Source organism: Bos javanicus, chromosome 5 (genome assembly GCF_032452875.1).
Source record: "Bos javanicus breed banteng chromosome 5, ARS-OSU_banteng_1.0, whole genome shotgun sequence".
Lineage (NCBI taxonomy): Eukaryota > Metazoa > Chordata > Mammalia > Artiodactyla > Bovidae > Bos > Bos javanicus.
Genome location: NC_083872.1, coordinates 37,416,723 through 37,432,659, shown reverse-complemented (window position 1 = coordinate 37,432,659; position 15,937 = coordinate 37,416,723). Strand labels below are relative to the sequence as shown.

At 35.0% G+C, this 15,937-nt stretch overlaps 1 protein-coding gene across 2 annotated transcripts in view; it reads right to left on the bottom strand.

The window, feature by feature from the left end:
* Window positions 1-15,937, bottom strand: part of ADAMTS20 (ADAM metallopeptidase with thrombospondin type 1 motif 20) — a 218,501-nt gene that overhangs the window by 149,154 nt on the left and 53,410 nt on the right. For both annotated transcript variants that reach the window (XM_061416399.1, XM_061416400.1), the window contains exons 5-7: window positions 4,626-4,709; window positions 3,983-4,107; window positions 2,620-2,660 (exon numbers count right to left, since the gene is read on the bottom strand). In XM_061416399.1, the coding sequence (XP_061272383.1) occupies window positions 2,620-2,660; window positions 3,983-4,107; window positions 4,626-4,709 (250 nt within the window). The remainder of the gene's footprint in view (window positions 1-2,619; window positions 2,661-3,982; window positions 4,108-4,625; window positions 4,710-15,937) is intronic.

The following is a 15,937-nucleotide window of genomic DNA, read 5'->3' as shown; positions in this document are numbered from 1 at the left end:
GTAGCCCCAATGCCATAGCAGCTACGGCTTTTGTTGTGAAGCTCTGACGGGCTTAAGGCACAAAGCAGCTTGTGACCAATCAAGTATCTTGTGATGAGCATGCACAGTGCTGTATGTGATCTCAGCTGTTACATAGTTATTATTTACAAAACGTGCGGTGAGAGAGCCTGACCAGGCCATCTTGGATAATTTGGTATCTCCTCACAGTATCGGACAGGACTGAAGTGACTTAGCAGCAGTAGCACAGTATCAAAATCAGAGAAATACAATCAAAGGAATGTCATTCCACTCCTGAAAATATATGCATGGAATGAAATCTAGTGGTGTGTTTAGAGACAACAAAAAAAAGAAAAAACCTTAATCAAGATTGGTTTAGTGTTACAAAACTCATAAAAGGAATTCATAAGATTAAAATAATCATATGATCATTACTAGATCTGCATAATTTTTTAATAAAAAGTATACATTTTCTAAGTTTCAGAAGAACTATGATAAGTTTATCAGCCAAGAAGAACCTAGGCAAATATTCCTAATGGTGAAACTTTACAAATATTCCCTTTAAAATTCAGGGAAAAAAGGCTATCATCATCATTTCTATTCAACATTCAACAAGGTTTATATCTTACTTTAAGACAAAAAAAAAAAAAAAAGGAAAAGAAAAAGATTAAAAAAAAGGAAAAAATATTATAAGGATTGAAGAAGGGAAAAGAATAACAGCCATAATTCACAATGATATAAATGCCCACAGGTAAATTATGAGATTAATTAATGAATCAGGTGTCTATATTTAAAATCAATAATCCAAATAATTTATTATATTTCTATCAATCAACATCATACACCAATATACTAATAAAAGAGGTAAATGAAAGTTGGGCACAATAAACTCTGAACGAAAATAATACATATTACTAAAAAATATTTTAAAAGACCTTCATAAATAGATAATTGTTTCATAATGACTTAACATACTGGTCTAAAATTTTATAGGAGATCATAGGTCCAAGAATAGCCACAAACTCTTGAAGAAAATTAGATGGAGTATATACTCTATGAATTATGATGATTTATTATAGAACTATATAATTTGAATTTATGGAATTGGTAGATGAACTAAATAAAAAGTGTTGATTAATGAAACAGCAGGATTTTACACATGTCAGTGCAAACAGAAATTTTATATGTGGCGTCGCAGATTCTAAGGAAAGGTACTGCAGAGTCTAGGAAACTAATCAAAACATGATCTCAGGAAACTGGATATCTACACAGAAAAGAATCTTATAAAACTGGATCCTTATTTGATACCATATCAATAAACTCAAATAGTATAGAGATTTAAATGTGAAAGGACAAAATTTTAAATCCTTATAAGAAAACAGAATAATACATTCAGATTTTGCATTACAGAATACTTAGAAGGCTATAATTTCATTACTAAGACATAAAATTTCTAACTCTAAAATTATAAATTCAGCTATAGTATACTTTTTCATACAAATACAACAATAATCACTAAGGAACTAATCACTAATAGACATTTACAATACATATAATCCAAAAACGGTTTGGTATCAAGAAGTTATAAAGAACACTAAAAGGCATAAGAAAATGAAAAGTACTACAGCAGAAAAACAGGAAACTTTTTTCATTTATTTCATTCCTCTCAGAAAAGATATATAAATGGCTAGTAAATATATAAAAAGATGTCCAGGCTCATTAGTGACCAGGGAACTAAAAATTACTACTATAATGAAATATATTAAATTTAGATCAGCAAAAATGAGAAATTTGAAGATTCTTGATAAGAATATAATCAAAAGAAATGCTTATACACTATTGATAAAAAATGAAAATTGGTACCACTTTGGAAAATAATTTGGTATATCTTATAAAGCTGAACATGAGCACATTTAATGACATGAAATTCTAATCTTAGGAATATACCTTAGGGTCTTATAATAAAGTTTCTAATAGAAAAAAGCTGAAATCAGCCCAAATATTCACTGACAGAATAAAGATATGTGAACCGTGATTGAAATATTCTGTAACAGTGAAAATGCATGAACTAAAGCTCAAAAATAAGCATAATCAAGCAAATTCTTTTAAGAATACATACATGTGCCATAAAACTATTTTTCGAAAAAATGGAAGGAACTGGCACATACAACATTTATGCAACTGATTATCTCTTGGGGGAAATGCAAGGGATAGAATAAGGACAGCACAGGCCATAGAACAGTACTGCTAAATTTCTAATTCTTAAATCTAATTCATAAATCTGATAGTGGATTCATGTCCATTCATTTTATTTTTCTTGTTTTAAATTTGCATATAAGTTATTATGTACTATTTTGTATGATCAAATGATACATAATAAAATACTTTAAATATGTCAAGCTTTGCACAGCACTTGATGTTTAGTAATTGTTATATAAATAGTAGTTCCTATTATTCTTTAGAGCTTATAGAAGCAAAAATCAAATAATAGTGACACTATAATCATTAATCAAGACAATTAAACAAAATGATTAATATGTAAATTAAAAGAAAGATAATCTAAACATCATCCTAAATAATTCAGTAAACAATTATATACGCTATATTTACAAAATAACTTACCTAATGTGTCACATTTCTCTCTAGCTCCACAAATGTCTTCCCTTGAAACAAAAGATTTTGAAGCATTTTTAGAAAATATTTTTGCAACAAGCCAAAGCAAAGACGAGAAAGCTTTAATTTTGACATATCTATTGCCCTAAACTGACTTTAAGATCTAGTTCTCTCAAGCTCTCAATAAGTTTAAACCTAGAGTAATGCACCATTTTTGCATACCAATAAGCAAATAGGTACAGTATAGAGGTGACTGCTATAAACAGCTGGAGCTTAATCATTTTCAATGAAAAGCCTTCTCAATGTATTTTTCACCTCTCTGCCTTTACCTTTGCAGTAGTATATGTAATACTCTTTTCTTGATGTTTCAACATCATTATGAAGTAAAGCTATTATTCTCTGCTGCAAAATAATGATGTTCTCAAATGTTACCAAGTTGCTTAAAGTTTTTGCTTCTGCATTACTCAGTCTCTAACCATTCAATATGACAATTCTCTAGTCTCTTTCCCCATGGTCTCCTCTTAGAGCCCTTTTCTTCCCTCCCATTTTAATATGTTATCTCTAGCCATAACATAGGGCATTAGAATACAGTGTATAAATGTGAGCAATTCTGCTTTACTTTGGAAAACAGATAAAGCACATGGACTATGTCAGTTGTTTTACATTGACTAAAGGTTTTCATTTCAGGGTTCTAGAAAGTCAACATTTCTCTGAGTCTAATCTTCAAGCAAAAGATTTTTTTCCCCTTTGGCCAACCAACCAAGCAAAACAAACTACAAACCTGGGATTCTTATACCATGACGGTTGCTGAAACAACAGTGTGAATTAACAATGTACTTGTAAAATAATCATTTTATAATAATAGCAGCTGTTTTTCATATAAATAAATAGGGTTGAGAAAAAAGCCTAGCAAAAGCAGCCCAGTAATTAAGATACACACTGAGCAACAAAACACAGAGCAGATAGGTTTTTTAAAAAGTATAAGGAGTCCAAAAAAAATTCAGAGGCTTTCTTTTCCAAGCGATTGGAAGGTCAAATAGGGAAGAAACAAAATGCGTTCTCAGTTCCATAACTATGTTAATTTTCAAATAATTTTCCTAATTCTGTTATTCTGTCATTAACATACTAAGGAAATCATTTTGTTTAGGTCAAGCCATTACTTAGCAACCTAATGCTGCTAATTTCCTAAGGAATCAGGCAAGTGTTCTGGTCTAAAAGAAACAGAAGAATGCTTTCATTCAAGGGTATCTTTCATAATACAAGTTCTCATAGAACACTACTATGTACTACTGATATAACAAGAAGTATCAGTGATCATGCAGGAGAGAAAGGGTAAACAATTTCATTGGAAGGGTTATTTCTAGAACTGTACCTTGTGATAAGAACAGCAGTATCATGGTGGGATGGGTGGGAATCGTCAAGAACATTTTGAGTTTGTTGCCATAAACAGAAGTTGCGTAATGTGGTAGCTGCATTAAAACTGATGACTGGTCCTTCCTACACACAAAAAAAATCAGCAATTTAATATTACATCAAAACATTCATGCCCTCTCCCTTCCAAACTTGTCAGTGTTTATGCAGTTCATTAAATAGCATTTTTATAGGCAAATGAAGAAGTCACTTCATTGCTCCCTCATGCCTCAAACATATTTTAGCAATCCTTAAAACGTTGTGATGAAAACAGAATTGAATTAGATGCTTCTCAATGTAAGCATCCAATATTTCGGATCAAAAAACTAACTTCTAAAATTTATATTTTAAATCTAACAGTAGAATTATAAAAAGTGAATATCTGATTGTTATCAACCTTAACTTTTTAAATTGTTTATTACTTTCTGTGACTTCCTCTGTTCTCATTTCATTTCCATCATGATGGAAAAAGTCAACCTCATTCCTTTCTGAATCAAGATTTTTAACATGTATTTTTCAATTATCCCATTTCATGATCTACATACATATATTCCTGCTAAGAGCTTACTACAACTAGGAATATTAGTTTCAGAACTGTTTCTTACCTGCTCATCATGAATTATAACTAATTTTACAATTACTATGTTTATAAGATTTCCAATACTTGAGTCCTTGTAGATTGCTGCAACCTGCAAGGAAAAAGTATAAGATTTGATGCCTAAAATCAATGTTTTTTTCTCAAAAGGAAATTAAAACCAATCTGACATCATCAATTCTCCAATTCATTTGCACACTGGAATCTCCTAGGGAGCTTTTCATAAACCTTAAAGCTCAGGCCACATTCCCCCTTATCAATTAAATCAGAATCTCTAGGGTTGAGACACAGGCATCAGTATCTTTTAAAACTCCCTGGCATTTTTCTGATTCCAATGTGAAGCCAAGTTTGAGAAACAGTATCCTTAATCTTCTTACTGAGATTAATCCATTGATCAGCAGCATCCATATCACCTAGAGCTGATTAGAAATACAAACTCTCCACAGGTATACACGACCTGTGATGGATTCATTTTGATATTTGGCAAAACTAATACAATTATGTAAAGTTTAAAAATAAAATAAAATTTAAAAAATAAATTAATTAATTAAAAAAAAAAAAGAAATACAAACTCTCAGGCCCATCTGGACAAGTGAGCCAGAAACTTTAGTTTAATAAGATCTCCAAGGCATCTGAATATGGATTGTGGCTTGGAAATACTGTTCTAGATGATTCAGCAAAAAATTGTGTCACAGTCCACAATTTATGTGACCAAAATACTCCATAAAAATAAACACATAAATTTTACCTATTCTTTGGTAGTTTTACCTAATCTTTCTTGCCATGACTGGGTATTTTCAATTCTGAATATGCTTATGGTTTTTAATTGCTTAGCACCATTAGAATCCATGGAGACAAATTCATCAAGAATCACAAAGAATCATCAGTTCAGTTCAGTCACTCAGTCATGTCCAACTCTTTGTGACCCCATGGACTGCAGCACACCAGGCTTCCCTGTATATCACCAACTCCTGGAGCTTCCTCAAACTCATGTCCATCAAGTCAGCAAAGAGCCGCAGAAGTCATAGGTCACAATCTGGTCTTCCACTCTCCAAAATTGGAGAATGCAATTCTACAAAGGACTCTGCATGGGCTCAGTTTGTGACTCAGTGAAAGTGTTGTACAATTCACCAATTAATATCCTCCTCTTACAGCTACCATGGAGGTTGCCAGATAGCAAGAGTGTATTCCATGACTAACGCCTCTGCCTAGGATTTCTGTAGAGATACACCTTTCTGGAGCTGGGCCACCCATGCCATGAAAATTGCTTCTGAATGTGGATCACCATCTCCTGGACCACTGCCCAAACCAAGACAGCAATTCCTTCAGGAAGTGCTACTTCTTTCATTTATTTAATTAATATTCAGCAAATATTCCTTCCTTTATTGGTTACAGACACAGAGACAGGGAAGAGAAGATGGTCCCTGACCTTGTGGAGCTTACAGTTTGCTAAAAGAACCAGTAGTGGAGCCCTGATGCTATCAGCCAAAGTTGCTTCAACATAATGAATAACATGAGAACCATCAGAACCAGGCCGAAAAGCATCTCTGGAAATGCTGACCCTGTAGGTCAGCATGAACTTAAATAAAGTTTCTAGCATTTTTCCTATTGTTTTAGCTGTACAACCACAAACACAGATTGACCATCTTTACCTGTAGAGATGTCTTTTGTTCTAGTATTTTTTGGCAAGAGTGATGGTCACCCCAGTGGAGTTAAGAGTTCAGTTAAACAGAGACAGGCAGATGACTGGCAATTGCATGCTGATTGGCTAGTATTGCAGTATTGCTCACTTTAAAATGGCAGCTGTGGAAAAATCTATGGCTGAACTAATATATAGAGAGTTACATGGAAAATGAGCATCTATTGTAAAAAACAAAGTATACCCATATGTGTGCCTTCTGAGTTATCCTCTGATCATGTGAGATTAAAAGTAGATGTTTCCCTAAGTCAAACTAGAAGGTAAACAAAGCACCTCAAAGGTAAGCACAAAGGCTCTTTTAATGAAAGCCAACTGAGAAGAATTGTCACTGGCCAGCATGCATTCCTGGTCCTCCAGAGATAAAAGCTTAGGCATTGTGAAGTATCTAAATGGCTAATTTCTCTCTATGCATTGCCTGAAATGTGCTGCCTACAAATGACAATCTGGATATGTAATATAAACTATAAAATAACCACAAAAATGTTTTCAGTTTCAGAAGAAAACAGATGTGGCACCTTGAATGACAAGTGACCAAGCAACCAGCTAGAATTTAGAAACACATTCCCAGTGTTCTGACACTATGTTTTTAAATATATTACTTCAGCAAAATTTCTTTTAAAATTTAACTTTAGGAAAAAAAATAATTCAAGTAATTATGTAAGATGGGCAATGTTATGAAGCAGAGTCCTTTTAATTCCAATTTTAACTGCCACTTGTTGATAACACCTAATTACCAGGCTGCTATAAAGATTAAATAAGATGGTGTACAAAAAGCATTTAGATCACTAGAAAAATAGTGCTGATGAACCTATTTTCAGGGCAGGAATAGAGACACGGACATAGAGAAGGGACTTGTGGACATGGGCGGCGGGGAGGGGAATGAAGAGGGGAGGGTGAGACAAATTAAGAGAGCAGCACTGACACACATCCACTTAGTGTAAAACAGATAGTGAGTGGCCAGTTGCTGTCTGGCACAAGGAGCTCAGCTCAGTGCTCTGTGATGACCTAGAGGCGTAGGAGGGAGTGATGGGAGGGAGGTTCAAGAGGGAGGGGATATATATATACACATATAGCCCATTCACTCCATTGTACAGCAGAAACCAACAAAACATCATAAAGCAATTATACTCCAATTAAAAACAAACAAACAAAAGCAACAACAATAAAAAATAAAGAACACTAGTTATTTTAAAGAAAAGCATTTAGATCAGGGTCTGGGTCACAGTGATCAATGACAGCTATTATTACTACATTCAGAAGAAAAGGCATATGTTACATATAATGTTTATTCTAGTTCATGTGTTTCAAATTAGTTATCATAGAATGGCAAATTGAAAGCAAAGGATCCAAAAGCTTCACAGTTTTATCTCTTTCAATATTTATTAACTATCTACTGGCTTACCTAATACCATTAAAAATTCAGTCTTCCAGGGGTAAAAGACACAGATGGTTCAGTTTAAATAATTATTCATATCTACCCCCCAAAAAATCCTCAGGATGGTATTTTGCTTTTACACTAAAATGCCATGTTTCTATATACACGTTCGAGCGTAAAACAGATAAGCTAGTGGGAAGATGCTGTACAGCATAGAGAGTTCAGTTCAGTGCTCTGCGACAGCCCAGAAGAGTGGGATGGTGGGGATTGGGAGGGAGGCTCTAGAGGGAGGGCATATATGTATACAGATAGCTGGTTCACACTGTTGCACAACAGAAACTAACACAACAGTGTAAAGCAAATACACGCCAATAAAAATTAATTAATTACAATTAAATGGCATGTCTCTTCCAGGTCATTTTGCTTATTTAACTGTAGACACTTACTTCTTACTGTTTTATGTATTGGCCTTTATAATCTATGTGCTCATACTCTATACATATATATTTTTTACAGTTTTTGGATATTTAGAGGTGCTTTCATTGAATAACTGTTCAATTAAGCTGAATGGTGAATCAGGCAGGTAAATGATCAGAAGGCCTACTTGTTACTTCAGAAGCTTTTCTAATTATCATGACAACATGCTTCTCTTATCCCTAAAACTGCCACCCCATAATAGGCCACCATAATGACAGGGTATCATGTTTGCAACTTCCTCATCAATACATAACTAGAAATAATATTTATTGAATATTTACTGTGTGTCAGATGTGATCTAAGTTTTAAATGTATTAATTCATTTAATAATTCTCACAACAGTATCAAGATGAGTGAATACTATCCCCGCCCCCCAAAAAAGATCTGGAACAAGGCAAAGATGTCCACTCCCACCACTACTGTTAAATACAGTAATGGAAGAACTAGCCAGATAATAAGGCAAGGGAAGGAAATAAAAGACATATAGATTGGAAGAGAAAACATAAAATGGTCCCTATTTTCAGATGAGATGATGCTTTACTAGAAAATTCCAAAGAATCTACAGATAAACTCCTAGAACTCATAAGTGAATTTAACAAGGTCACAGGACACAAGACCAATGCATACCAAAAAAATCAATTGTACTTCTATATACTCACAATGAATACGTGGAAACTGAAATTAAAAATACAATACCACTTACAATCGCTAAAAAAAAAAAAAAAAAGAAATACTTAGGTGTGGAGCTAATAAAACATATACAGGAATTGTATGCTGGAAATGATAAAACACGGATAAAAGAGATCAAAGAAGTGAAGTGAAGTGAAATGAAAGTCGCTCAGTCGTGTCCGACTCCCATGGAATATACAGTCCATGGAATTCTCATCACATCATCATATATTTCTACGTTTAGATAAAAACGGAAATAACCTTAGTAGGATAGATATTAGTAGAAAATAGTGAAGTTATTAAAAAGAGAAATTTTGAGTACTCATTACTGTTTTTTTAATATAATGTATTGTGAGTTTGAAAGTGAAAGTCGCTCAGCCTGGTCTGACTCCTTTCACCCCATGGATGAATTCTCCAGGCCAGAATACTGGAGTGAGTAGCCTTTCCCTTCTCCAGGGGATGTTCCCAACCCAGGGATTGATCCCAGGCCTCCTGTATTGTAGGCAGATTCCTTACCAGCTGAGCCACAAAGGAAGCCCACAAATACTGGAGTGGGTAGCCTTTCTCTTCTCCAGCGGATCTTCCTGACCCAGGAATCAACCCGGGGTCTCCTGCATTGCAGGCAGATTCTTTACCAACTGAGCTATTGGGGAAGCCTAATCAATGGTCTAAATAAATAAAGAGATATTTTGTATTGATGGATCAGAAAAACTAGATGAAGCTGTCAACTGTCCACAAAGTGATATACATATTTAATGCATTTCCTATCACAGTCTCTATGTTTTGTAGATAGAAGCAAGGTTAATCTAAAAAAATAAATAAATAAATAATTCTCACAACAAATTTTATGATCTGGAAACTATTGTGTCCATTTTACGTATAAGAAAATTAAGGTACAGAGAAATTCATAACACACTCAAGGTTAGGTGGCTGGAAGCAGCGGAGTAATTTCCACCCGAGGTAGTCTAGCTTCAGCTCTGACTACTTTGTCTGATCTTATGAAATTTCAGCACTCTATCCTAAGTACTTCCTAAATAGCTCTTGGCACAAACGTTATTTTAGACCCTGATGTGATTCATGCCCTACCCCCTGACACCGTCCTGCTACTTGACCATGGCCTCAGAAGTCTTACGCAGACAGGAGACCTAGATTTCCGTTCTGGCTCTTACTAGTTACAAGCCAGTTATCCAGCTCTGGAAATAGATTTATCTACTTTTTGCCTCAATTCCCCCCACCGCAGTGAGCACCAAGCACCCTTGGTCACAATGCCCTGGTGTATTGGATTAGTATTCACCAGAAGCTGTTGGGAAAAGGGTGTGAGAACATTTGTTTTAAAGAAAAAAATTATTCCACAGTTGGAGAAAAGTTGAGCAAAAAGATATCTTCAGGGATATCTTGGAGTAGATAACTCTTAAGGATAACTCTTCATGGAGTCTTGACTAGGCTAAGTCTTGACTAGCCTAGAATAGTCTTGACATGCATAAATATTAAATGTACAAGAGAGGTATTTATTATATGCAGCATCTCACTCAACTGTCTGGCCAAATTCTCTTTTCCCCTCCATGAACAAGCCACAGGACTAGTATCCCACCCCAGAGACTATACTGTAGAAAACACTAGATCAGATTTCTAATGTATCTTTTCTGTTCTATAAAACCATGTAATATTATTATATACAACTGTAATCACTCCATTTTAGAGTACTATGCATTAGGACTTTCATTGATCCAATTAAAATGTGTTCAGTCCTTTATTCTGTAAGTGTTTTTTTTTCCCCTGGCATATAGAATTCATATTGCTTTATAGGACTCATAAAATAGTAAACATTGCTTCATAGATAATTAGCAAAAGGAAAAGAAATGCTATAAATTGTTTAAATATTTTAAGAAAATCTCAGGCAACATACAGTTCATGCAAAGCACGAAGCAAATTATATCTCTATTAACGGACCACTATTTTGAAACAGAGCTTCAGCAAATGTTCACATATGGCATGTTTAGAGATCATCTTTTTTTTTAAGCCATTTAAAAAAATTAAGAACTGACATATATCAGTGTATTAATTTTAGGTATTCAATGATTTGATATGTGTGTGTGTATTGCAAATGACCACTACAATAAGTTTAGTTAACATCCATTACCATATATAGTTGTAATTTTTTTTTCTAATAGGACTTTTTAGATCTACTCTCTTAGCAACTTTCAAATACAAAATACAGTATTGCTAACTACAGTCACCACCTGTACATTACATTCCCCAGGAGTAATTTATCTTATAACTGGATATTTGTACCTTCTGACCACCTTCACCTTTGAAGTTATCTATAAAAAAACTGATTTTAGCAAAGTGAAGAGATTTTGTTACATAGATCCTTACTCATCAGAAAGATGTTATTGTTTTTAAGTTAGAAAATGAAATTCCACATATATCCAAAGAAAATATATGCAAAGAATTAAGAACAGGTAGAGCACTGAGTTGAAGGAAAAGGTAACATAAAATGGTTAAATGTGATGTACGAAAGCAAATCATGAGTTTTTATTCTAATATTGTTGAAAATTTTCCCCATCCTAAATAACATCAGTAAAGACAACTCAAAGAATTGAAAGCAATGATATTAAGTCAATGTAATGTAGGTGAAACTTTCTAGTTGATAAATGCCTCTAATAGCAACTGTGTTTTTAAAAATAGGGCTAATTCCTGACAAATGATGCTCTTGAGATTTACATTATTAAATCTGTAACAAGGTAAATATTATCAAATCAAACTTTGTAAACAAAAGTATGGAGGCTTCTGACAATATTTCCAAGGTTTATTAAACAGAAAGTCACTGCATATCAAAATAAATCTGCTGAAAAAAGTATAATTTTCCTAATTTAAATACTATTTAATAGTTTAATAATGAATTTAAATTGACATTTTAACCTGATCAGTCAGTTCAATCAGCTGCTCAGTCGTGTCCGACTCTTTGCAACCCCATGAATTGCAGCATGCCAGGCCTCTCTGTCCATCACCAACTCCCAGAGTTCACTCAGACTCATGTCCATCGAGTCAGTGATGCCATCCAGCCATCTCATCCTCTGTCGTCCCCTTCTCCTCCTGCCCCCAATCCCTCCCAGCATCAGAGTCTTTTCCAATGAGTCAACTCTTCGCATGAGGTGGCCAAAATACTGGAGTTTCAGCTTTAGCATCAGTCCTTCCAAAGAACACCCAGGACTGATCTCCTTTAGAATGGACTGGTTGGATCTCCTTACAGTCCAAGGGACTCTCAAGAGTCTTCTCCAACACCACAGTTCAAAAGCATCAATTCTTTGGCACTCAGCTTTCTTCACAGTCCAATTCTCACATCCATACATGACCACTGGAAAAACCATAGGCTTGACTAGACAGACCTTTGTTGGCAAAGTAATGTCTCTGCTTTTGAATATGCTATCTAGGTTGGTCATAACTTTCCTTCCAAGGAGTAAGCGTCTTTTAGTTTCATGGCTGCAGTCACCATCTGCAGTGATTTTGGAGCCCCAGAAAATAAAGTCTGATACTGTTTCCACTGTTTCCCCATCTATTTCCCATGATAATATCACCCAAATTCTCTAAGGAAAAATTTTAGAGTAGCGAAAAACTGAACATCTCTGCTCATTTAACACACACTTATTTCATTAAGTACACTATACACCACAAATGCATTTTTCCCAGCTAATTTTAATGTTATTTCTAGAAACTCTTTGAATAGAGATCACTAAGTTATTTTTACAACATGAGTAAAACACTCTAAAAGGTGAATTAAATCACACATTATTTCTATATTCACTGCACTCAGATATTGTTAAACTGTTGAAAGAAAAGGAAAAGTTTGAGAAGACAGCAGAATTGTTTACTTTGTATGGGATGAGTAAGGGTAGATAATCACCTCTCTAAAGTATGTATACAATCCATCTGCTCAATGCTGAAAGCATTTGGCACTCTCCCCCACTATATCTGGAGCTCAACACAAAATCTCTTTCATCACTTTGAACTTTTCTCTAAATGACTCTCAATCATAATCCAGGTGTAAATCACATGCTTTTGTCTTTTTCCTAAATTACTATGACCAAAAAATATTATCAATATGCCAAGTGTGTCAGAATAAATACAGTTAATGTCTCTCTAAAAATTAGGACATACACAAAATTTGAATGGCTTCTTCTTCAACTGGCAACATTTGGGGACAGTTTTGGGGAGACAGCATTCCTCTTACTTCTTTAGAGCAATCTGGAAATGGACTTCACAAGTGCAGATAAAACAAGCTGGATTATATTTGACGAGTCTCTATGTACTATGACCAACTGTCCCTGTCTGCTCACGACTGAGGGATTTCCAGGGATATAAGACTTTTAATACTAAAACTAAGAAATTCCCAAGCAAAACAAGTCTGTTGACTCTTTCTCCATGTTTCTTTTTACCTTTAATATGGTTTACATCTACAAACATAGCTATAGCCATTATTGTTAACTAATAAAATAACAATGCATGTCCAAAATCATAAAGTCTGCTGACTTTCCTATATCCTTATTTAAACATTTAATGAAAGAAAAAAGGATAGAGAAAACAAAAAACCCAGGTAATCTGAAGTCATCTGAAATTAGACCTCTGAAGAGGAAAAAGTATGTGTAAAACCAAAACTACCTCAAAAGGGAGATTTATCCTTCTAAATTTTTCCTCCTATAGTCCATGGGGTTCCAAAAGAGTTGGACATGACTTAGTAACTAAACAACAACATCTATATTTGGAATATCCCCCTGTTCCTCAACTGTGGCAGTATTTCCCTATGAATGAAAGCTAAACACAAACTAACTGACAGCATCTATGAACATTTCATCTTAACTGAAACGGGCTCTCCTAATGTAATTAAACATCTAGGGAATGGTACGTGCACGCACTGGTCTGCGGTTTCAAGCGATCTCAGAACAGATTTACTTTTCATGATGGCAGAAGGTTGACTTTGTTATTGATGAACTCTGGTTTTAAAACCCCCATGGACAACTTCACAAGGTACATCACAATATCCTCTAATTGATACTGTGATTATAATGATTTTAATCATAAAATACACATGACAAAACTTTTCTGAGGATGGTACCATCACCAAAACTGTATATAGCTATTCAAAAATTACTCTTGTGTTCCTTTACCTCTTAGAGTCAGTATTTCCAAAGCACTGATAAGGGAGTTGTCATTTAACATCAAAACCTGCTGTACTTAAAAAATCTAGTATTTTTCTTGAGTATCTCTATCACCTTCCCAATTTTATTAATAAATATCTTCTTCAACCATATAAAATTCCCAAGTTTAACCCACACTATTCCAGGCTTCAGCAATACATGAACCGTGAACTTCCAGATGTTCAAGCTGGTTTTAGAAGAGGCAGAGGAACCAGAGATCAAATTGCCTACATCTGCTGGATCATTGAAAAAGCAAGAGAGTTCCAGAAAAACATCTATTTCTGCTTTATTGACTACGCCAAAGCCTTTGACTGTGTGGATCACAACAAACTGGGGAAAATTCTTCAAGAGATGGGAATACCAGACCACCTGACCTGCCTCTTGAGAAATCTGTATGCAGGTCAGGAAGCAACAGTTAGAACTGGACATGGAACAACAGACTGGTTCCAAATAGGAAAAGGAGTATGTCAAGGCTGTATATTGTCACCCTGCTTATTTAACTTGTATGCAGAGTACATCATGATAAACGCTGGGCTGGATGAAGCACAAGCTGGAATCAAGATTGCTGGGAGAAATATCAATAACCTCAGACATGCATGTGAAACCACCCTTATGGCAGAAAGTGAAGAGGAACTAAAAAGCCTCTTGATGAAAGTGAAAGAGGAGAGTGAAAAAGTTGGCTTAAAGCTCAACATTCAGAAAACAAAGATCATGGCATCTGGTCCCATTACTTCATGGGAAACAGATGGGGTAACAATGGAAACAGTGTCAGACTTTAATTTTGGGGGCTCCAAAATCACTGCAGATAGTAACTGCAGCCATGAAATTAAAAGACACTCCTTGGAAGGAAAGTTATGACCAACCTAGATAGCATATTCAAAAGCAGAGACATTACTTTGCCAACAAAGGTCCGTCTAGTCAAGGCTACGGTTTTTCCAGTGGTCATGTATGCATGCGAGAGTTGGACTGTGAAGAATGCTGAGTGCCAAAGAATTGATGCTTTTGAACTGTGGTGTTGGAGAAGACTCTTGAGAGTCCCTTGGACTGCAAGGAGATGCAACCAGTCCATTCTGAAGGAGATCAGTCCTGGGTGTTCTTTGGAAGGAATGATGCTAAAGCTGAAACTCCAGTATTTTGGCCACCTCATGCGAAGAGTTGACTCACTGGAAAAGACTCTGATGCTGGGAGGGATTGGGGGCAGGAGGAGAAGGGGACGACAGAGGATGAGATGGCTGGATGGCATCACTGACTCAATGCACCTGAGTCTGAGTGAACTCTGGGAGTTGGTGATGGATAGGGAAGCCTGGCATACTGCGATTCATGGGGTTGCAAAGAGTCAGACACGACTGAGCAACTGAACTGAACTGAACTGATTCCATATAAATGATATAATTTCCTATATATCAATCAACATCCTCCATGTCAATGTTCTCATTAGAAGCCCTTCACAATGAGCATGCCACACCAGTATCTAAATAATTACACATCTAGATAATTATACACATCTAGATCGTTACTTTGGATTCAGAGGTTAAAAAGTAATCAGGATAAATCTGTATGTAGAGCTGTGTTGTCACTTTAAAAATTCAATTCAAGTAAATAAAATACATCTACACTGCACAAATTTCAAAGCGTCATTTTAGATTATATGTTTGTTTCCCATTATAATGTCACTTATTCTGAAAAAAGTATTACCTTAATCATTTATCTACTTATTCTTTTACTAACTATTGAGTGCTCATTTCATAACAGATACTTTGTTTAGACACAGAAGCAATGTATTCCTAGCACGTATAAGAATTTAAGATAAAATGCTATATGTAAGGAAAATACCAAGGTCTTAGGGTCTTTTCAGTCACAGTGAAGTTGATCGGAGAGTTCTTGCTAAGTGAAATTTATAATAGATG